The sequence below is a fragment of the Neolamprologus multifasciatus genome, chromosome 4, assembly GCF_963576455.1.
Source record: "Neolamprologus multifasciatus chromosome 4, fNeoMul1.2, whole genome shotgun sequence".
In the NCBI taxonomy this organism is placed as follows: Eukaryota; Metazoa; Chordata; class Actinopteri; order Cichliformes; family Cichlidae; genus Neolamprologus; species Neolamprologus multifasciatus.
In genome coordinates this window covers 25,125,092-25,149,976 of record NC_140442.1, presented here as the reverse complement: position 1 = coordinate 25,149,976, position 24,885 = coordinate 25,125,092, and the positions used below count along the sequence as shown (strand labels likewise).

At 39.6% G+C, this 24,885-nt stretch overlaps 1 protein-coding gene and 2 long non-coding RNA genes across 4 annotated transcripts; all 3 read left to right on the top strand.

The window, feature by feature from the left end:
• The first annotated feature begins 1,777 nt into the window (after positions 1-1,777).
• Positions 1,778-4,118, top strand: LOC146520590 (uncharacterized). Of its 2 annotated transcripts, XR_014873709.1 has the most exons (4): positions 1,778-2,149; positions 2,915-2,963; positions 3,133-3,196; positions 3,594-4,118. It is a non-coding gene; the product is annotated as an uncharacterized LOC146520590 (long non-coding RNA). The 2 variants fall into 2 exon arrangements; XR_014873708.1 differs by having other exon boundaries at positions 1,778-2,963.
• A 1,755-nt stretch (positions 4,119-5,873) lies between these two features.
• Positions 5,874-7,201, top strand: LOC146520589 (uncharacterized). The gene is made up of 2 exons (XR_014873710.1): positions 5,874-6,567; positions 6,715-7,201. It is a non-coding gene; the product is annotated as an uncharacterized LOC146520589 (long non-coding RNA).
• Positions 7,202-10,727: 3,526 nt separating this feature from the next.
• Positions 10,728-24,516, top strand: LOC146520588 (uncharacterized). Its single transcript, XM_085157621.1, has 2 exons — positions 10,728-12,336; positions 21,426-24,516. The coding sequence occupies exons 1-2, from the start codon at positions 11,245-11,247 to the stop codon at positions 23,757-23,759; spliced, it is 3,426 nt and encodes a 1,141-aa protein (XP_085013747.1). The 5' UTR covers positions 10,728-11,244; the 3' UTR covers positions 23,760-24,516.
• The last annotated feature ends 369 nt before the right edge of the window (positions 24,517-24,885 follow it).

The following is a 24,885-nucleotide window of genomic DNA, read 5'->3' as shown; positions in this document are numbered from 1 at the left end:
GCCACATGTCGGGAAAGTTATGTGACATTAGCGATGTTTGTACTAACTTGGTTTTAAAGCCTTTACTTCAAAATATACGCCGTTCAATAGTTGACCTTAATCTTACAGAGAATGTGATGATTTTATGGATAATTAAAGTCAGTCATATATTCACAAACACAACAAGCTGAAAGTCAGTGATGCTGCTCGGTTTGCAGTCCTGAATATCACAGCACAAGCAGGATTCACTGCACTATTAATGTTAGCTGTGTTATATTGCTGCCTCTGTTCGGTGGTGTCGAGCCAAACGGACTTTAACGTGTGTTTGAACGAGCTGACGGTTCACTCGTTAAGCTGAAAAAAAGATGCTTTAATCACAGCAGTCACACATGTGTCCACTGTAACATCTGGGAACTCTTCTTGTTTTGTAATAACACAATCCTCCTTCTTTTGTGCTGTTTTGTAGCAGTGTCTACACCTGAGACTGTCACCTGTCTGTCTGTCCTGCACTCTCTCTCTGTTTCTTTCTCTCTGATTGTGGAATAAAAGTATGAACATTCATTTATAAGATACACTTGTGTTTGAATCCTGCAGCTTATCACACATTTGATTTCCATGTGTGACAACTGCAAGTGTCCAGAGTGAGGACAGACTGAGGGACCCACTGCTGCACATCATCTGTGAGGCTTTGCACCCCTGATGAGCCACCAGGACAAACTCAGCAGTGTGTGAGGAAGAGGAGGAGGAAGAGCCAGCAGCAGCTGACAGATGGAGAGAATAGACAGACTGTTCCCTGTTTGTGAAGGACTGCTAGAAAAGTTTAAAATAACTAACTGTCTGTCCTGAATCAGTCTTATTAGGTAATGTTCAAATAATTTTATCATTCCAGTGTTTTCAGTGTGGGATAAAGTACTCAGGGCCTTCAAGTTACACACTATGAAAGGCAGCAACAAGTTTAATATTCAGAAACCTAAAGTATGTATCAGCAGCTAAATGGACCTAAAAATAAATGTTTGTTTCAGTTCTATGAAGCTTTGAGTATTTTGGATCAGTAGCACTGCTGTGTTTGTTCTATCATATTGCTGTATTTGTTTATATGCTTTATATATTCTGAGGTAAGTTGATCTATAGTGTTACATCATATTCTATAAGGATGTTATGTGTTTGTAGACTTTCTGCCCAGTTTGACCCATTTAGCAGAAGTCAGCCTGTTTAAGGCTCTGATATCTATTCTGTATGACTTAAAGCAGTTATGACATGGTCTGATTTTCTCACCCAATAAAGGAATATTCAATATATCAGTCTACTCTTCATTTTATCAGAAACAGTTATCACAGCTTGTACATTTTCTTTTTATAAATATATGTAAGCAATGAGCCAAATTTAGTAATGCCAACATACTGAAGGAACAACATTTGTCTCTTATATATGATACACCTATATATACACTGTCAAAGATACTTGTCTTTGAGTGAAGATTTAAGGTGATAAGACATGTAAATAACTGCAACTTGAATCTGTACTGAAGCACACAGAGTTCATGTTCACTGCTGTAATAGCTAATGATGATTAATATAATAACTATAATATTGGCCATATTATATTTACATTACCAAAGTGATATGACTTTAGTCTCATGAACAACATTAGCTAATTGTTATTTACTAGCTAATCTGAAATGACTGTTCAGTACAGAAATGAAGCCCAAAAATCATGTTTTACTGTCCTGTGGTCTCAGCCTCAGATACTTATCAAATCACACAAAGCTCTTGTAGAAACAAACAAACAAACAATACAGACTGTATATAACTACCAACTCTCCAGCCATGTTGATGGATTGCCTATATTGGCTGGAAATATTCATTTCCAGAGAAAAGACACAGACAGACTCTGCTTACAGGATGTGATGTGACAACACTGATGAAATATTGATGTGTCATATTTGTCCAAAGCGTATTTCATTGTTATGGAAAAAGAGAACATTAAAATCATGATGAACAGGGATGGTGATTTCTATGACTTTGTGTATATAATTTGGAATTTTGTACAAATGTAGGCCAATAAGGAATATATGATATCATTTCATTATTTTCAAAGGTTTATTTGCATGACGCACAGAGACAATTGATTGCTGTTTTCGCGATCGCGTCGCGCATGAGGATATCACCAGGTAAACTCGGGACATTTTTAAACATTTTGTTGTTCAACAGCATCAAGACTGACGGAGTGTGTTTGAGATAACCTCACAAGTGTCACAGATGACACATTTGGCGTTTTTTTTGCTGATTTGTCGGTAGCAGCTCCTGAAACGCAAGTCTGCTACACATCTGTTCGACCAACGCCAGTTGATCTAAACGCCAGTAGATCTGGAACACCGGTCAGCTATCGCGCTGGTGGATAACAGAGCTCTCCGAAAACGTGGAAGCATTTTTGCAAATATGTGATATTTTGATAAATTAAGTAGATATTTGAGCATTACATAGCTACATTCTCGGCTGAAAATATCTTAAAAGGTTATTTTGTGACCCAGAAAGGGTAGTCTGGGGAAAAGGAGGATGCATTTGTCTGTCAGAGCCTGTGTACTTGTAAGCGTGGCAATGGCGGAGGAGCGCGACTACTTTTTCTGGGTCACAAAATAAACTTTTAAGATATTTTCAGGCGAGAATATAGCTGTGTAAAGTTCATATATCTGTTCAATTTATCAAGACATCACATATTTGCAAAAAAGCTCAGATGTTTTCGGACGTCCTTTTTTTTTTCATGCTTTGTGGGAGCTTTTGAACATCTGTGGCATCTATTAATGTCAAATCTAGCCTTTATTTAACAACATAAGCAAACTCTATGTTACAATGATTGCACAGCCATTAAGGATCAAATCGGTTTCTGAAAAATGTTCTGCTTTTTCTCCCTCTGCTTTCTTCTTACTGTCTTTGAGGTTCGGGACCAGCACTTCTGTTGTTGGACAGAAATACATCAACTCAGTGGTAAGTATTTTGGTTTTCCAATATATTAACAATTAGTCAGTTATATTTATATTAATCAGGCTGAACTTTAATCATACTTTAGATCAGCCTGTTTTACTTATTGTTTTATTTGTTCTTTGGTTTGGGGAAGTTGTTTCTGTACTGATCTTTTCCTGTCTTCTGTTATTAGACTTGAGATATGACTGCGCGATGCTGTTGCTGGTGACTCCAGTTAATTCTACAAGACATGCTGTGTAAGTAAACAAACAACAACAGTTTTTCTGCATTTCTTGAAAGATCACATCCCCCAAACTCAGTTTAGGGGGTCTACACTGTAAATAGTGAAGTCTGCAGGTTTTCTAACAGCAAAATTTGTTTTGTTCCCAAATTATTTTGCACATCATTAGAATGAAAGTTATTGGCCATGTTTGCATAGCCCTTTTTAAAATGATGCTTTCATGACATTATTGTGTGTTGAGTGGTGGTCACGGCTATCCAGACTGACAATTGGGACATTGAATGTCACCTCTCCGGTGGGGAGGGAGCCTGAGATTTTCTAAACTGGAGTCTGTTTTATACCAAATGAAAAAAAAAATGTTTTAAGAAAGCAATTAAGTTCATGTTCCAAAAAATATGATTGTTTGCTTGCAGGACAACAGGAGAGATGAGTCCTCTGTCACAGATGGTGTGGTCAGTGAAGATGGTCGCCTGCAGGTTCAAGCTCATTGCATCTCCAACCCACATCCACTGCCACTGTACTGAAGGGAAGTTAAAGACTTTGTCTGCACCTACATTTGGATCACCTCGATCCATGACAGTCATTCAGGCAGTAATGCCTGGACTGGAAACAAGCCATCCTTAAAATATTACAACATTCCAGCTCATGTGTTGGAATGAAAAACAAATGTGTTGTTTAAATCAGAGACTGCACTTGTGACAGAACAACAAATATTTTATTTTGATTATATAAGTAATGTAAGTACAAAACAAACTTGTGGTAGGTCTAAACTTATTTTCAGAATAATTACATCTGAGACTTTGTTTCATTGTAAGATCACAACCGTGATGGCAATATAATTGTTTGTTGTTCAGCAGAACAGTGTCCAGTATGTTGGCTGTTATACTTTGTTGTGTTTGAAAATAAAAGTTGGGCTGATTTTAACATCATTACAAAAAGTGTTGTTAATTATTTTTAATCATATTCAGGTTACCACAAATTGGTTTTTCATTTAGTTGAACTTGAAATGTTTGTCAGTAGGTAAACAATTAGTATTGTACAGTCAGAAATATCAAGTTATTCTTAATACTGCAGACTTGCAATGTATAAGTTGTCCTAACAGTCATCTTAAGTAAGCTTTACTTAGTTTTTTTGAGGCAACGAGTTTCCTTAATTATTTTGGGTTCTGGGAACTAACAAGGCTGTACAGTGTACTCAAAATTAGTAAGTTGCCCTAACTTGGTCATCTGAAGTAAACTTGATCCAATTTTTTTGAGTTCTGGGAACAAATGAGCTTGTACAGAGTACTCAAAATAAATAAGTTGTCCTAATTTAGTCATTTTTAGCTAAGCTTTACTCAATTTTTTTGAGGCAACGAGTTTCCTCAATTTTTTTGAGTTCTGGGAACTAATTAGATTTTACAGTGTAAGATGCAGTCTCTGTTTTTTCTTCACCTTATTGATTTGAACTGAACTGAAATAAATCCGTTCTTTTCTGTATGGTAATGACCAGGACCTGTCCCAGCTGTCTCTGGTGGATTCAGTATTGTCTCCAATGTTTCTGATAACTTCCAGTTTGGGAAGTTTCCCATGCAGGTGAGGAATGCAGTGACTGACAGACTAGCCCTCCTTGATTTAGGACCCATGCCAAACACTGAGTAAAGACTTCCTTGCATTAAACCTGCATAGCTGTTTTCACATTTATAACAAATCACCTAAGTGGCCGGCAGTGATCGTATAGTTAGTGCTCTGAGTTGTTGCCTAAACAACCCCTCTTCAAATCTGAGTTACAGCAGAGAGAATATGGCACTGAAGCAATGATGACAGCTTTAATAACCTATTTCATCTTCAATTATTCTTGTATGAAATTCTCTTAAAGTAGCAACTGAATTTCAACCAACTCAGCTAGCTCTGCATATTTTATTTCCTCTGTTAAAATAAAACGTGGCGGAGCCCAGCTGTAATTGTACCACTGCTTAGCATGTCGTCCTGAATCTCACAGATGTGCCGATGACCTGTGCAGTATATGAGGCACTAAAATCCTGGTGGATTTCTGGGATACGAACAGGAGGGAGTCATGTGAGCGCTATCAATATTGCACCACTTACGTCTCAGACCTGTATTTATGTATTTATGCACTGAAATCGCGCTGTAATATCCACCACTGTCCACATTTGTACTCTGTTTTTCCATTTATTATATTTTTTTCATTAATTTGTCTAAAAAAAGATCCACATAGTAACCAAAGAGAGCCTAAATCGATGGTCTCTAATAGCAGCCAAATTATAAGAGCTTTCATTAGTGAGGGTGAGACGAAGCCTTGTGATGAACTGAAGCTTTCCATCCAACTGGTCAACTCATGGTTCGAAGCATTGTGACGATTCATTGGCTCTACTGCGCCATCAAGTGGACGATTAAAGTCAGATAGGCTCAATGATTATAATGATGTGATGTGTAAAGCCTTGATACGCACTTTACAAAACTACCCCGAGATTACCCGACACACGCTTCAAAGCTTCGACACACAGGAGACATCACTACTGCACACAGCCTTCACACGACAACAGGTGCACCACACTGCTAAGTGTGTTTTGTGTTTAGAGTTTTGGTAAATGGGAGACTGAGCTGTGCAAATGGTGTCCTAACCAGATGAACAGTGTTTAAGATTTTGGCAACAGTGGGACTGATTTGATGAAAGAGTTTTCATAGTTGACAGTTTAGTTTATCAATCAATCAATCAATCTTTATTTATAAAGCACTTTTCATACAAAAAGAAAATGTAGCACAAAGTGCTTTACATGGTTAAAAGCAGCCACGGTCGATCACAGCCCCGGTGCAGAGAGCGCCCTCTGAGGAAACACTGGAGATATGACCTAATAAGAGTATATACTGGGTAAAAAGATAAAATAAATAAGAACGGGATACAATATAAATATAAATATAAATAGAGTAAGAAGATTAAAAAATGAATAAGAATAAAATCAATAAATATTAGGTAAAACCTAAATTAACAATAGAATAACAGGATAGAATAAATAAGCGTAAAATAAATAAACGTTAAGTAAAAGCCAAATTAAAAAGGTGGGTCTTGAGCCTGTTCTTAAAAACATGTACGTTCTCTGCGGCCCTGAGCTCCTCCGGCAGGCTGTTCCACAGACGAGGACCATACCACTGAAAAGCTGCCTCTCCGTGAGTATGTGTCCTGACTTTAGGGACAATCAAAAGGCCAGTACCAGAGGACCTCAAGGTCCGCGAGGGTTCATATGGTAAAAGCAGATGTGAGAGATAAGAAGGCCCAAGACCATTAAGACATTTAAAAACCAATAAAAGAACTTTAAAATCGATCCTGAAACACACGGGGAGCCAGTGCAGCGATTCTAAAACCGGTGTAATGTGGGCCCGCCCTCTGGTCTTCGTCAGCACACGAGCTGCAGAGTTTTGTAAAAGTTGTAAAGTTAAAATATTCTTTTTAGGAAGACCAGAGAGCAGGGCATTACAGTAATCAATGCGACTGGTAATAAAAGCATGCATCAACATCTCCGTGTTGGCCCGAGAGAGAATAGGGCGGACTCTGGCTATATTTTTTAGATGATAAAATCCAATTTTGGTTACATGTTTAATATGTGGGATAAAACCAAGCTCAGAGTCAAAAATAACACCCAGGTTTTTCACTTGTAGCGAAGGACATAGTGAAAATGCCTGTAATTTAGACAAGAGTTTCTCTCTCTGAGCCTCAGGACCGACGATTAAAACTTCAGTTTTGTCCTGGTTAAGCTGTAAAAAGTTTTCTGCCATCCAAGATCTTATATCTAAAATACAGTTAAAAAGGGCATCCATTGGTCTGGTGTCATCAGGACACATGGAAATGTACAGCTGAGTGTCATCAGCGTAACTGTGGAAGTTCACTCCATGCCTCCTGATGACACCGCCGAGAGGGAGCATATACAAATTAAAAAGTACAGGGCCTAAAACTGACCCTTGAGGCACACCACATGTCATTTTATGGATCTTAGAGGAGCATGTATCCATACTCACCATAAAAGTTCTGTCTGAGAGATAGGAAGTGAACCATTTGTGTACAGCACCAGAGAGGCCCACCATGTGTTTCAGTCTGTTTAAAAGAATAGCGTGGTCTACTGTATCAAAGGCTGCGCTTAGATCCAGTAGCACCAGGACTGAGAGATTTTGGGAGTCCCAGTTACATCTAAGATCATTTAAAACCTTTATACGATGGGGTTTAGTGTTTTAGCAATTCAGAAAAACTGCAATACACCTGTTCTTTTCCCAGCAACTGAGGCTTTTACCCTGCACAGTTTAAGGTATGATAAAGCACTGACCTTATAAATGGCACAAAATACACATTTTAGCTGGGAGCTGGTCATTCACAGGGGAAAGGCCCCATTGTACAACAACAACAACAGTAGTAATAGTAATAATAAATTACAGTTTTTTCTGAATGCTTAAACCCTAACTGTGATTCTTATAGCACAATTTCTAAAACTATTAATACTTATAGCAAAACCACTCACTGAGTTTGCAAAACTAAAAGCACAAACACTGCTTTGCACTCAGTTTGCCATTTTGTAACACACACTTTGCAAACCTGTAGCTACAATCCACTGCACAGCACTCTTTTTGCAGAACTGTAAACACAACTCACTGCTTTACACTTAATTTCCAAATGATCAACGCACTCCTAGCAAAACTATACACAATTATGGCCATTATTTACACTATTTTGCCAACTGTCTGGCACACTGTCACATGTGAAAACTTTTTTAGATAATTAGTTCACTTTGCAATCAGCCCAAGCACTATAATACAGGTAAGCTCTGTGTGTGGAGTACAATGGAGGGAGCAGGAAGAGTGAGAAGTAGAGGAGGCCGAGGAAGAGGACGTGGAGGTGAAGAAGTAGGACGAAGAGGATGACAAGGACAAGGAGGAGCAAGAGGAGGACGAGGAGGGGGGAGAGGAAGGGTAAGAAGAGTAAGAAATAGAATTGCTGATGACATCAGAGCTACAATAGTGGACCATGTAATCAACCGTAGAATGACCCTGTGGGAAGCTGGCCAACGGGTTCAGCCTAACTCAAGCCGCTACACTGTAGCAAGCATCATAAGGACATTTTGAAATGAGAATTGGTTAGTACAGTCACTTTGCACTAAGATCTGTAGCACTGCCATATGCCAATGAGAAACACAACAATACCATAGATGTAAAATTCCAGAAGATATTTTCCCCAGTGCCTTCGACTAGAGGACATTGCATGTGATGTAGACAAAATTTTGTGGCCAGATCCAGAGAGACGACACGATGTAGACTGGTTTCTTTTTTTTCCTCAGTGAAATTACTATTTCGTTTTGACTTGGAAATAAACACTTGTGTTTGTTTTGATGTGTGTGAATAAACACCAGTGTGTTTGGATCCGTCTATGTTTATGGACCTATGACAAAAGTATGACCTCAAACTGACATAGCCTACCTTGTGCACAGAGAAAGCAAAAGCCAGATGTGTTTTTCATTCATACCATCAGTGTGTAGTTGGTGCATTGTGTGCTTATTAATGTGATGGCTTGTGTTAACTGTTGGATACCAATATACCATTTTTACAAAGGTGTGGAGAGTTACAGTTTTTTCTGATTGCTTAAGCACATTTTTTGTAACTATTGGCTATTTTTGCAAAACTCTACACACAAATAAGAAAACCTGTCACCCAATTATCAAAACATTGTAGTTCTCTTGCAAAAGCGAACACAGCTAGATTAACTCTTCACACCTTCGTAAAAATGGTGTTTTCGTATCAAACAGTACACACAAGCCATCATCTACTAAGCACACAATGCGCCAACTGCACACTGATGGTATGAATACAAAACACATCTGGCTTTTGCTTTCTCTGTGTACAGATGTCAATTGAACATTCTGCCTCTGCCCCCAACATCTGGACGTCTAGCAATTCTGTAAAGTAACAATTTCAGTATTTTTGCATGTATGGTACTGTTGTGTTTCTCATTAGAGTATGGCAGTGCTACAAAGTACTTACCGATTCTCATTTCGAAATGTCCTAATGATGCTTGCCACAGTGTAGCGGCTCAGTTTAGGCTGAACCCGTTGGCCAGCTTCCCTCAGGGTCATCCCATGGTTGATGACATGGTCCACTATTGTAGCCCTGATGTCATCAGTTATTCTGTTTCTTACTCTTCTTACCCTTCCTCTTTCCCCTCCTCGTCCTCTTCTTGCTCCTCTTTGTCCTCTTCCTCTAACTTCCTCTAACCCTCTTGCTTCTTCACCTCCACGTCCTCTTCCTCCAACTTCTTCACCTCCACGTCCTCTTCCTCCAACTTCTTCACCTCCACGTCCTCTCCCTCGGCCTCCTCTGATTCTCACTCTTCTCACTCTTACTGCTCCTTCCATTGTACTCCACATAGACAGCTTACCTGTGGCCTGTTTATAGTGCTTAGGCTGATTGCAAAGTGGACTAATTATCTAAAACAGTTTTCACATGTGAAAGTGTGCCAGACAGTTGGCAAAATAGTGTTAATGATAGCCATACATGTGTATAATTTTGCTAGGAGTGTGTTGGAAATTTGGTAATTGAGTGTAAGCAGTGAGTTGTGCCTACAGTTTTGCAAAGTGTGTGTTACAAAATTGCAAACTGAGTGCAAAGCAGTGTTTGTGCTTTTAGTTTTGCAAACTCAGTGAGTGGTTTTGCTATAAGTGTTAATAGTTTTAGGAATTGTGCTATAAGAATCACAGTTAGGGTTTAAGCATTCAGAAAAAACTGTAAGAAAGGGTTATTCGCTTTTACAAGAAAACTACAATGTTTTGCTGATTGGGTGAAAAGTTTTCTTATTTGTGTGTAGAGTTTTGCAAAAATAGCCAATAGTTACAAAAAATGTGCTCAAGCCATCAGAAAAAACTGTATTAGTAGTCAGGCAAGTATATCATATACCAAACATGCTTCCAGACTAATGAAATTTTTTGCATTCTTCACATTAGGTCAAAATGTACTTTTTTGGATCTACAGCACCACTTAAGAAATTTTAATGAACTTGTAACAACTTATTTACAGCTTGAAATACGTGTATGACATTTATTACACACAGATTCAGTGAACCCAATCCAAAGAGGAAGTCTGGAAGTCTGCCATTTTGAATGTAAAATGACATTTTGGCACAGTTTTAGTGTTTTCCAGGCATCGCTGGTTTACACATTCGCCTGCGAAGTGAGAGGTCACTGGTTAAATTCCATTTGGTTACTTCAGGAACTTTTTGGGGTTACTTCAGAAAGGGACATCTTCGTCAAAGCCATGTTTGTGGTGGAATTTTGATCATTTACCACTGGACATAAGATTTTCATCTCTAAAAATGTATTTTGTCCAGTCTGTCCCAAACTTCACACGTTTGATGACAGTCTGGTGACAACTACATGCCAATATCTGGTCACACATGGTGCCACAGTTCTCATATAACATTTTAATCAAGACTACCCCACTGTGATTGAAGTATTTCTTGCAAAACAATCATAACCAAACAAAACCTTTTCTGTTCTGTAAATGAACAGTAGGACAAAAAGATTACTAGTCATTGCAGAAAGCACAATTAATGTTTTTGTTTACATCGTTGGAACATTCCCCCACCACAAAAACAGAAATACTCATGAAAGCAACCTGTAGTGCAAACACGAGGGCTGAATTTATTACTTCCTGCACTAGAAACCTGCCGATGTTACTGATATGGATAGATCACCAGTCTTCCTTGTCTTTATCTTATTATCTCCTGTTGAGATGTTGCAGCAGAAAATACAGCCTGCCCTGTTGAAACACTATTTTTGTTTTCAGTGTTTCAACTGAAAAAATAGAATGCCTTTGAATCAAAATAGAATGCCTTTGAATCAAAATAGAATGCCTTTGATCCTTTGTTATGTCATAATCTTGCTGAGAGACAAAATCCTTAAATAGGAGCTTTGCTCTGTTAAACTTTGCTGCTCAACGGACCTTGACCTGACAGTAAGCAAACCCTTTTGGAGAGTTTTGAGAGAATTTTGCGTTACTTAGCAATTCACTGACCAAGCCGACACATTTCACCATGTCAGCTAAACCATCCTTCCGCTCAAATGAGCTTGGAATTGTTGCAGGGAGCATTTTGGGAAACCACTACAAGGTAGAGGCTTTCCTCGGAGAAGGGGGCTTTGGTATTGTAGCCAAATGTCGTGATACCATGACCAACCAAGCTGTGGCTATTAAAGTCAACAAGAGCCGCCCTGATATTCTGCAACAGGCAAAACTGGAAATTTTCATCCTGGAGCAGCTGCGAAGGTTGGATCCAGATGCCGCCAACATTGTTCAATGGAACGGCTTTTTCCACGACGGAGAGCGGGTTTGCCTGAAATTTGAACCGCTTGATCAATGCCTGTGGGACTACATACGGGACCGGAAAAACCAGGGTCTCCCCATAAGCGAAGTCAGGCCAATTTTAGGTCAACTCACAAATGCTCTGTCCCACCTGAGTTCTGTGGGAATAGTGCACGCTGACCTCAAACCTGGAAACATCATGGTTGTAAACCGCCATGAGTCTCCCATCAAAGTCAAACTTATAGACTTTGGCCTCGCATGTCCTGCGTCTGCAGTGATGCCTGGTGACTGTGTGGGGACGGTTGGTTATTGTGCACCTGAGGTTATGCTCGGCCTTCCTTACAATGAAGCAATTGACATGTGGTCTCTGGGGCTGGTAGCTGTGGAGCTTGCTACAGGGGTGCCACTCTACCCTTCTGAGAATGACTATGATTATCTGAAATTTATCATAGAGACTCAGGGTCAGCCACCAGATGATGTGCTAGACTCTGGCGTGTACACTGAAGACTATTTCATTGGAGACAAATACAAGCAACAGCGCTGGACATTTAAAACGGAAGAACAATTTAAAGGCTCTGTTCCAGGGACAGGACATGAATCCCTGGAGGCAAGATACATAATACTTACACGTCTGGATGACCTTGAACAACTAATGATGTTTAGACGAGGACCAGAAGCTGGCCAACGCTTATTTGTCAGCCTAATTAAAGAGATGTTGGCCTTGGATGCACACCAGCGGATAACACCCTCTCAGGTCCTCCGGCATCCCTTTTTCAGCCCTGGCCTCTCTAACAGGTTCCCATGTATCAACATTGAAAGACCATACTGAATCAGTCTCCAGCATGGCATCTTCCACACTGGACAAAAGTGATAAAAACACAAACTGGGGTTGGAAAATGATATTAACAGCAAATTACACTGAAAAATGAATTAAGCTGCTCCAATAATGATCACTTTGGCTTTTTTTTTTTTTTTAAATTTTCACTCCCCCCACCCCAACCAGTCGTGGCAGAGGGCTGTCCCTTCCTGAGCCTGGTTCTGTTGAAGGTTTCTTCCTTTTTAAAGGGAGCTTTTCCTTCCCACTGTCGCTAAATGCTTGCTCATAGGGAAATCTTCTGATTGTTGGAGTGGCCAAAACTCTAGGGGAAGTAGCAATTCTTGTGAAAATTTAAAAAAAAAAGCCTACCAATCTTCAAAGCGCAGCAGCGGACACCTTACCATCACATCAGTCCTTCAATCAGACCTAAAACACCACGTTTACAGAAATAAATTCCATACAAATTGGAAATAAATTGCGTAATAATTGTTGTTTTTGATTGTTTATAAATATATAGTGCTACCCTTCAGCCTCCTAGTAGACGTACCTGTGTTATAAATGTGAAACTCCTCTGATTTTCAGAAAAGTGACCTCTGACCTTGAAGTCAAGGTCACTGAGATTTAAGCTTTACAGAGATTTTCAGTAGATGCAACCATGGTATTGATTTGAAAATTCTACACTATCACAGACTTAGGTTCCCACAGCACCTCGCCATATACAAAAGATTAAGAGGTGTTTTTTCTAGGCTTTTCTAAAGATTACAAAACACAAATAACAAAAATGACAATGCTATTTTGATGTTTTCTAATGTAGCGCAAAAAATGAAACAAACGCAAAAATTAATAAATAAAGCAATTTTTTTTTTATCTTAAACTACTGGATAACAGCTCTTTTCTAATAACATTGAAGATGCTGTTTAACTGCTTTTCAGCAGTAGTGCCCTACTAACTAAAGACTTATTACTTATAGAGGTACTTCATAAATAAGAGTAAAAAAATATATATACATAAAAAAATACAACTTAATTCTCTTTTAAGACCTGAGCAACCTGTCGATGATTGCTGGTGCATTGCAACCATGATTGTACTGTGACACGAATGGATGTTTATGGGGCCAATTTTGTGAATAAACAACATTTTTAAAAAATGGATATTTAAACCATCAGATCTTCTAACAATTGTGTGTGACAAATGAACAAAAAAGTTGCTCTAATGACAGTAAGCTTTTCTGAAATGCCTGGCAGATCTTTATTGTGAGAAATGGGATACAGAGGCCTCCACGCATCACATGTGAGAGTCATCAAGGAAGGCAACACACAGGTGTAACAGGTGATGGCTCAGATCCAGTGAGAGTCTGAACACAGGAACTCACCTGACAGGAATGTACTTGTCATTACAGTTTTTCTGAATTGCTAAAACACATTTCCTAAAATCTCATCTCTTTGTGTCAAAACACTAAACACAAAGTGTAAAATTCAAGTTACACTCACATAACCTTTAACTTGTCTTGCAAAACCAAACGTTTGACCCAAAACTATTTGAACTTTACTCAAAATCAATCACTACTGTCAAAAGCCACACAAAACCAGCCAATGTGCAAACACAACTTAGCAACGATTACACACTACAAAAATAAATACAAAACACTGTGAGATAACTGGAAAATAATATTTATCAATTCATTCATTTATTCTTGTACTCACATTTTAACAAAAAAAGAACTGCAGTAAAAAAAAGTTATATGTACATTAAAAAATTATATATTTTTACAGCATATTCAGATGATTTATCCATTGATCAAATGCTGCTCATTGTGAAACCAATTGCATATTCTTGGACTTCGGTGAAAGCTCACATTGGCCCAAATGATATGGGATGCTCTGCCTGCTCGCAATCTCTCTAATCAATTAAAGCATCCTGTAGACCATCTAGAAATGTTACTATAAGTTCATTGTTGTACAGCCCAACAGTAACATGACTGTGGAGAACCCCATAGCTGCTGATGGCAGCACAGATAGTTACAGTTCCACCACGCTGGTCAGGCAGTTCAATAATGGCACGTTGACCTACGACATTTTGACCTTTTCTTCTCCTTTTTGCTAGATTCAACATGTATGTTGTCTTCTACATTCCCTTGCTGCATTTCACGCAGTCAAATTGCATTATTCTGATGGACCATATCCACAATAAGTGTCTCCTGGTGTTGTGAGCACCCTCATGTGGCCTTCCTTCAATTCTAAACAAAATATCATTAGTTATAAGTATACTTGTATACATAGCACATGTATACATTATACTATTTCATTTACAGAACTAAAATTAGTTTGTTTTGTAAAGAGAATATTTGAGCTTGACTCAATGGTTTGGCCTCATGAATACATCTTCATGGATGAAGCTGCATTCAGTCTAGCAAAAAGCAGAAGAAGAGGTGTTTTCAATTTTGAGTGGTAGTGTGTTAATGATGAAAACAGTGTGTTAGTTGTGTTTAACTTCTGTAGCCTGTGTGCACCATTCTGGGAACAAGTGTTAGGCTGCCCGTGTTTTGTGTTTTTGGTTCTTTGATTTTGTTTATTTCATTATATTCTAGCTTTGCCTTATAGGTCATAGGATTATTCTTAGTTTAGGTTCTTTGTGTGGGTTTTGTTAGAGTTTTAGTATTCTGGTTTTCTGTCTGTGATCCATAGTTAGTGTCTGCTGTCTCCCTGTGTCAAGTCTGCGTCTCTGTGTTATGTTTCCTGTTTTACGTTGAAGGTCCATGTCTTATGTTAATGTGTCTGGTTTTGCTTCCCCTGTCTCGTTAGGCCTGATTTGCCCCAGCTGTGTTTCCGTCCTGTTTCCCATTCCCTGATTGCTCCTGTGTGTATTTAAGCACGGTGTTTCTTTGTATCTGTGTTGCGATCTACCATCATGTATGTGGTGTGTTCTGTCTGCCTGTGTAAGTTATTTGAATTCTTAGGCTACGTTCACACTGCAGGTGAAAGCGCATCAAATCTGACTTTTTTGTCTGCTTGTTCGCATTACAAATAAAATGTGACAGCAAACGCGCTCTAGTGTGAACGCTCAAAGCGGTCCACATGCGCAAAATCAGACGTCACACACAACGCTCTCTGTTTAGACCCAGACCAAACAGTATTATTTGATTGATGGCCTTAATATAAAGACTTGTTTTGGACATTACGTTTCCCAATTTATAAAGTTATTGTGCTATTTACATATGGCCTAATAATGATCCTTATTGCTTTTTTAGAGAGGAGCGGTGCTTCAAAGGATAGTTGCAGATTTCTGTCAGAATCTGCAGATTATACACTACAAATAAAATGTTCATTTTTCTCCAACGTTGTCTTCCCAACAGTTTCACTAACATCTACACTGGATGGCCTGGAAGCATTCGCGATGTCTTCTTGGGTGCTGATAATTGGCGTCTGTCTTGTGTCAGTGACGTAAAAGATGGATTTAATGTGAGATGACCATTCAAACAGCAGTCGCTTTCTAAAACATCAGATATGTATCGGATTCAGTACCACATACGAAAGTGACCCAGGTCGGATTTGAAAACATCGGATTTGTGCCGTTCACACTGTCATACCATGATCGGATATGGGTCGCATAGGGTCATAAAAGTCGTTTTTGATGCGCTTTCGCCTGCAGTGTGAACGCAGCCTTAGTTTTGTTCTGTTTGAGTTTAGCATTAAAGCTGTTTGAGTTCACGTTTGTCTCCAGAGTCTGCACATTGGGTCCTCCATTTCACCACTGCTGCCTGCACACTGGTGATGGTGAGATGAAGCCTTGTGATGAACTGAAGCTTTCCATCCAACTGGTCGACTCATGGTTCGAAGCATTGTGACGATTCATTGGCTCTACTGCGCCATCAAGTGGACGATTAAAGTCAGATAGGCTCAATGATTATAATGATGTGATGTGTAAACGTCTAAACTTAATAAATAAATTGTTTTCATGGTTATTTATCCCGAATATTGTCTCAGTATGTCTGATACAAAAGAGAAAGTGGAAACTATCAGGACAGAGTTCTGGTATGATTGTGTAACTGTGTAATCATGCTTATGTACATCTGGACAATGACACAAACTAGTGTGTGGTGCTTCACTTTTTAATAAACTAAAAGACAGAAATCAGATTATAAGATCTGTGTTGTTGTTGATTTATATTATGGTACTTATCATTTGTGATATTTATTACTGTGTGCATACTTTATTAGGAGAGATGAGATCTAAATGTTGTCAGACAGGGGAAAATCTTCTCTTCCTTGCTGGTTCCATCAAAGGAGAAATGTTCAAGTAAGTATGTAACTGGGACGTAATCCAGTTCCACAACACAATGTGATGGGGAATCAGCTGTGTTTTGCTGCCCAAGTTATTTAGAATCTGGTGCAAACCGGCGAGCCAGTTCCTGAATCAGTCACGTGGTACGGACTGCCCGCGAGGCCTCGAACATCACTGCATACGTAATTAAAGCAAGCCTCGATACACGCTTTACAAAACTACCCCGATATTACCCGACACACGCTTCAAAGGCCTTCAAGGTGGCTGCCAGGCCTTCAAGGTGGCTGCAGTTAAACCTTTACTCAAAAAGCCATCTCTAGACCCAGCAGTCTTAGCTAATTATAGGCTAATCTCCAACCTTCCTTTCATATCAAAAATCCTTGAAAGAGTAGTTGTCAAACAGCTAATAGATCATCTGCAGAGGAATGGTTTATTTGAAGAGTTTCAGTCAGGTTTCAGAGTTCATCACAGCACAGAAGCAGCTTTAGTGAAGGTTACAAATGATCTTCTTATGGCCTCTGACAGTGGACTCATCTCTGTGCTTGTCCTGCTAGACCTTAGTGCAGCATTCGATACTGTTGACCATAATATCCTATTAGAGCGATTAGAACATGCTGTAGGTATTACAGGTACTGCACTGCAGTGGTTTGTATCATATCTATCTAATAGACTCCAATTTGTGCATGTAAATGGAGAGTCCTCTTCACACACTGAGGTTAATTATGGAGTTCCACAGGGTTCAGTGCTAGGACCAATTCTGTTTACATTATACATGCTTCCCCTAGGCAGCATCATTAGAAGACATAGCATACATTTTCACTGCTATGCAGATGACACCCAGCTCTATCTGTCCATGAAGCCAGATAACACACACCAATTAGTTAAACTGCAGGAATGTCTTAAAGACATAAAGACCTGGATGGCCGCTAACTTTCTGCTTCTTAATTCAGATAAAACTGAGGTTATTGTACTCGGCGCTGAAAAGCTTAGAAATATGGTGTCTAACCAGATTCTTACTCTGGATGGCATTACCTTGGCCTCCAGTAACACTGTGAGGAACCTTGGAGTCATTTTTGACCAGGATATGTCCTTCAACACACATATTAAACAAATATGTAAGACTGCGTTCTTCCATTTGCGCAACATCTCTAAAATTAGAAATATCCTGTCTCAGAGTGACGCTGAAAAACTAGTTCATGCATTTATTACTTCCAGGCTGGACTACTGCAATTCATTATTATCAGGTTGTCCAAAAAACTCACTGAAAAGCCTTCAGCTAATCCAAAATGCTGCAGCAAGAGTACTGACAGGGACTAGAAAGAGAGAGCAGATTTCTCCTGTTTTGACTTCCCTTCACTGGCTTCCTGTTAAATCCAGAATTGAATTCAAAATCCTTCTCCTCACATACAAGGTCTTAAATAATCAGGCCCCATCTTATCTTAATGACCTTGTAGTACCATATCACCCTATTAGAGCACTTCGCTCTCGCTCTGCAGGCCTACTTGTTGTTCCTAGAGTATTTAAAAGTAGAATGGGAGGGAGAGCCTTCAGTTTTCAGGCCCCTCTTCTGTGGAACCAGCTTCCAGTTTGGATTCGGGAGACAGACACTATCTCTACTTTTAAGATTAGGCTTAAAACTTTCCTTTTTGCTAAAGCATATAGTTAGGGCTGGACCAGGTGACCCTGAATCCTCCCTTAGTTATGCTGCAATAGATGTAGGCTGCCGGGGGATTCCCATGATGCATTGAGTTTTTCCTTTCCAGTCACCTTTCTCACTCACTATGTATTAATAGACTTCTCTGCATTGAATCATATCTGTTATTAACCTCTGTCTCTCTTCCACAGCATGTCTTTTATCCTGTCTTCCTTCTCTCACCCCAACCGGTCGCAGCAGATGGCCGCCCCTCCCTGAGCCTGGTTCTGCCGGAGGTTTCTTCCTGTTAAAAGGGAGTTTTTCCTTCCCACTGTCGCCAAAGTGCTTGCTCGTAGGGGGTCATATGATTGTTGGGTTTTTCTCTGTATCTATGAAGCGCCTTGAGGCGACTTTTGTTGTGATTTGGCGCTATATAAATAAAATTGAATTGAATTGAATTGAATTGAAAGCTTCGACACACAGGAGACATCACTACTGCACACAGCCTTCACACGACAACAGGTGCACCACACTGCTAAGTGTGCTTTGTGTTTAGAGTTTTGGTAAATGGGAGACTGAGCTTTGCACATGGTGTCCTAACCAGATGAATAGTGTTTAAGATTTTGGCAACAGTGGGACTGATTTGATGAAAGCGTTTTCATAGTTGACAGTTTCGTTTTTTCCAATGGGGTTTTGTGTTTTAGCAATTCAGAAAAACTGTAATACACCTGTGCTTTTCCCAGCAACTGAGGCTTTTACCCTGCACAGTTTAAGGTATGATAAAGCACTGACCTTATAAATTGCACAAAATACAAATTTTAGGTGGGAGCTGGTCATTCACAGGGGAAAGGCCCCATTGTACAACAACAACAACAGTAGTCATAGTAATAATAAATTATTATTAGCAAGGTTATTATCGTTAACGAAAACTAACGAAATAACGAAAACTAGAAGTGAAAAACATTTTCGTTAACGGAAATAAAAATAAAAACAAAAAAAGGAAAACTAACTAAAACTATAATGAGTGTTCACAAAACTAACTAAAATTAACTGAATTTATAGCAAAAATGTATTTAGTTTTCATTGATGTGTGCGTGTCATACAAGAGTCAAGGGTGAAAATGAAGTTTAGTTTCCAGATTTTTTTCTTGCTGTCTAATTATGCCAGCAGGTGGCAAGTACGTTAGTCGAGTCGTCTGTGTTGCTGCTCCGTCCACGCGCAGAATCATGTCAGGAAAAGTCGGGAGCCAGAGTCCAATTTGGGATTACTTTGAATATGACTGTGTTTTGGATAAAGCAAGTGTCTTGTAGTGGAAAGAGACAAATTATGAGGGACATTTCTAAAGGGAAAAAAATCCCACAAACCTTAAAGTGCACTTGAAAAGCTCACACAAGAAGGCTAACCTAGCTTACCTTGAGAAGGTAAGGGAGCACACTCAACCCTCATCCCCAGAAAACAGAAGCTAAGTTATAACCCCAGGCAAGGCAGCGTGATGCATCCCGAGACAACAGGACTGGGATATCTACACAACTGTGTGAGTCAATTACCTTCAAAAAGTTTATCAATTCACTTGAACCAAAATTATGAACACCCGGTGCTGCAAGAGTTAATAGTCTCATTGGGGCCAAGATATACATTTTATAGTTGCCTGGTATCAATGGTTGTTCATCTGCCTTTATTTATTTATTTATTTATTTATTTATTTAAAGAACCCATAGGTGGGAATGTGAGTTGTCTGTCTCTGCATGTTAGCCCTGCGACAGACAGGCGACCTGTCCAGGGTGCAGGGTATGGTAGCTGGAATAGCAACATATCCAAGGATAAGCAGAAGAGAATGACTGATATGATGAAACTGGGATTTTGTTACACTTAATTATTGCAAACACAACTAAAACTATAACTGAAACTAATCAAAACTAAACTGAAACTAAGGATTTTCAAAAAAATAAAAACTAAACTAAACTAGCAAACAATTGGTAAAAACTAATTAAAACTGATATAAAATTGAAAATCTGAAGTCAAAACGAAATAAAAATAAAAACTACTGAAAATTGCAAAACTATTAAAACCCTGATTATTAGTCAGGCAAGTATATCATATACCAAACATACTTCCAAACTAATGAAATTTTTTGCATTCTTCACATCAGGTCAAAATGTACTTTTTTGGATCTACAGCACCACTTAAGAAATTTTAATGAACTTCTAACAACTTATTTACAGCTTGAAATACGTGTATGACATTTATTACACACAGATTCAGTGAACCCAATCCAAAGAGGAAGTCTGGAAGTCTGCCATTTTGAATGTAAAATGACATTTTGGCACAGTTTTAGTGTTTTCCAGGCATCGCTGGTTTACACATTCGCCTGCAAAGTGAGAGGTCACTGGTTAAATTCCATTTGGTTACTTCAGGAACTTTTTGGGGTTACTTCAGAAAGGGACATCTTCGTCAAAGCCATGTTTGTGGTGGAATTTTGATCATTTACCACTGGACATAAGATTTTCATCTCTAAAAATGTATTTTGTCCAGTCTGTCCCAAACTTCACACGTTTGATGACAGTCTGGTGACAACTACATGCCAATATCTGGTCACACATGGTGCCACAGTTCTCATATAACATTTTAATCAAGACTACCCCACTGTGATTGAAGTATTTCTTGCAAAACAATCATAACCAAACAAAACCTTTCCTGTTCTGTAAATGAACAGTAGGACAAAAAGATTACTAGTCATTGCAGAAAGCACAATTAATGTTTTTGTTTACATCGTTGGAACATTCCCCCACCACAAAAACAGAAATACTCATGAAAGCAACCTGTAGTGCAAACACGAGGGCTAAATTTATTACTTCCTGCACTAGAAACCTGCCGATGTTACTGATATGGATAGATCACCAGTCTTCCTTGTCTTTATCTTATTATCTCCTGTTGAGATGTTGCAGCAGAAAATACAGCCTGCCCTGTTTAAACATTATTTTTTTTCAGTGTTTCAACTGAAAAAAATAGAATGCCTTTGAATCAAAATAGAATGCCTTTGAATCAAAATAGAATGCCTTTGATCCTTTGTTATGTCATAATCTTGCTGAGAGACAAAATCCTTAAATAGGAGCTTTGCTCTGTTAAACTTTGCTGCTCAACGGACCTTGACCTGACAGTAAGCAAACCCTTTTGGAGAGTTTTGAGAGAATTTCACATTACTTAGCAATTCACTGACCAAGCTGACACATTTCACCATGTCAGCTAACCCATCCTTCCGCTCAAATGAGCTTGGAATAGTTGAAGGGAGCATTTTGGGAAACCACTACAAGGTAGAGGCTTTCCTCGGTGAAGGGGGCTTTGGTATTGTAGCCAAATGTCGTGATACCATGACCAACCGAGCTGTGGCTATTAAAGTGAACAAGAGCCGCCCTGATATTTTGCAACAGGCAAAACTGGAAATTTTCATCCTGGAGCAGCTGCGAAGGTTGGATCCAGATGCCGCCAACATTGTTCAATGGAACGGCTTTTTCCACGACGGAGAGCGGGTTTGCCTGAAATTTGAACTGCTTGATCAATGCCTGTGGGACTACATACGGGACCGGAAAAACCAGGGTCTCCCCATAAGCGAAGTCAGGCCAATTTTAGGTCAACTCACAAATGCTCTGTCCCACCTGGGTTCTGTGGGAATAGTGCACGCTGACCTCAAACCTGGAAACATCATGGTTGTAAACCGCCATGAGTCTCCTATCAAAGTCAAACTTATAGACTTTGGCCTCGCATGTCCTGCATCTGCAGTGATGCCTGGTGACCGTGTGGGGACGGTTGGTTATTGTGCACCTGAGGTTATGCTTGGCCTTCCTTATAACGAAGCAATTGACATGTGGTCTCTGGGGCTGGTAGCTGTGGAGCTTGCTACAGGGCTGCCACTCTACCCTGGAAATGAAGACTATGATGTTTTAAAATTCATCATAGAGACTCAGGGTCAGCCACCAGATGATGTGCTAGACTTTGGCGTGTACACTGAAGACTATTTCATTGGAGACAAAGACAAGCAACAGCGCTGGACATTTAAGACTGACCAACAATTTCAGTATGAGACAGGATATGAGTCCGTGGAGACAAGATACATAAAACTGACACATCTGGATGACCTCCAACAAATAATGATGTTTAGACGAGGACCAGAAAATGGCCAACATTTTTTTGTCAGCTTAATTAAAGAGATGTTGGCCTTGGATGCACACCAGCGGATAACACCCTCGGAGGTTCTCCGGCATCCCTTTTTCAACCCTAAGAGTTCCCCTTGCATTGACATGAGTGCTGAAAGATCACAAAACCCTGTGGTCTTTCAGCACCCTTCAAACTTGGAAAGCAGGAGATCACAGAAAATCAACTGCAGTTTTCAAAACTCGGTTGAATTTTCTCAGCAAGTATTCGTCCACACGTCAGCCAGTCCATCATTCAGCTCCGATGAGCTTGAAATAGTTGAAGGGAGCATTTTGGGAAAGCACTACAAGGTAGAGGCTTTCCTCGGAGAAGGGGGCTTTGGTATTGTAGCCAAATGTCGCGACACAACAACCAACCGAGCTGTTGCCATTAAAGTCAACAAGAGCGACCCTAATATTCTGCAACAGGCACATGTGGAAATTTTCATCCTGGAGCAGCTGCGAAGGTTGGATCCAGATGCTGCCAACATTGTTCAATGGAACGGCTTTTTCCACGATGGAGAGCGGGTTTGCCTGAAATTTGAACTGCTTGATCAATGCCTGTGGGACTACATACGGGACCGGAATAAACAGGGTCTTCCCATAAGTGAAGTCAGGCCAATTTTAGGTCAACTCACAAATGCTCTGTCCCACCTGGGTTCTGTGGGAATAGTGCACGCTGACCTCAAACCTGGAAACATCATGGTTGTAAACCGCCATGAGTCTCCCATCAAAGTCAAACTTATAGACTTTGGCCTCGCATGTCCTGCGTCTGCAGTGATGCCTGGTGACTGTGTGGGGACGGTTGGTTATTGTGCACCTGAGGTTATGCTCGGCCTTCCTTACAATGAAGCAAGTGACATGTGGTCTCTGGGGCTGGTAGCTGTGGAGCTTGCTACAGGGGTGCCACTCTACCCTTCTGAGAATGACTATGATTATCTGAAATTTATCATAGAGACTCAGGGTCAGCCACCAGATGATGTGCTAGACTCTGGCGTGTACACTGAAGACTATTTCATTGGAGACAAAGACAAGCAACAGCGCTGGACATTTAAAACGGAAGAACAATTTAAAGGCTCTCTCCCAGGGACAGGACATGAATCCCTGGAGGCAAGATACATAATACTTACACGTCTGGATGACCTTGAACAACTAATGATGTTTAGACGAGGACCAGAAGCTGGCCAACGCTTATTTGTCAGCCTAATTAAAGAGATGTTGGCCTTGGATGCACACCAGCGGATAACACCCTCTCAGGTCCTCCGGCATCCCTTTTTCAGCCCTGGCCTCTCTAACAGGTTCCCATGTATCAACACTGAAAGACCATACTGAATCAGTCTCCAGCATGGCATCTTCCACCCTGGACAAAAGCGATAAAAACACAAACTGGGGTTGGAAAATGATATTAACAGCAAATTACACTGCAAAAATGAATTAAGCTGCTCCAATAATGATCACTTTGGCTTTTTTTTTTAAATTTTCACTCCCCCCACCCCAACCAGTCGTGGCAGAGGGCTGTCCCTTCCTGAGCCTGGTTCTGTTGAAGGTTTCTTCCTTTTTAAAGGGAGTTTTTCCTTCCCACTGTCGCTAAATGCTTGCTCATAGGGAAATCTTCTGATTGTTGGAGTGGCCAAAACTCTAGGGGAAGTAGCAATTCTTGTGAAAATTTAAAAAAAAAGCCTACCAATCTTCAAAGCGCAGCAGCGGACACCTTACCATCACATCAGTCCTTCAATCAGACCTAAAACACCACGTTTACAGAAATAAATTCCATACAAATTGGAAATAAATTGCGTAATAATTGTTGTTTTTGATTGTTTATAAATATATAGTGCTACCTTTCAGCCTCCTAGTAGACATACCTGTGTTATAAATGTGAAACTCCTCTGATTTTCAGAAAAGTTGACCTCTGACCTTGAAGTCAAGGTCACTGAGATTTAAGCTTCACAGAGATTTTCAGTAGATGCAACCATGGTATTGACTTGAAAATTCTACACTATCACAGACTTAGGTTCCCACAGCACCTCGCCATATACAAAAGATTAAGAGGTGTTTTTTCTAGGCTTTTCTAAAGATTACAAAACACAAATAACAAAAATGACAACGCTATTTTGATGTTTTCTAATGTAGCGCAAAAAATGAAACAAACGCAAAAATTAATAAATAAAGCAATTTTTTTTATCTTAAACTACTGGATAACAGCTCTTTTCTAATAACATTGAAGATGCTGTTTAACTGCTTTTCAGCAGTAGTGCCCTACTAACTAAAGACTTATTACTTATAGAGGTACTTCATAAATAAGAGTAAAAAAAATATATACATAAAAAAATACAACTTAATTCTCTTTTAAGACCTGAGCAACCTGTCGATGATTGCTGGTGCATTGCAACCATGATTGTACTGTGACACGAATGGATGGTTATGGGGCCAATTTTGTGAATAAACAACACTTTAAAAA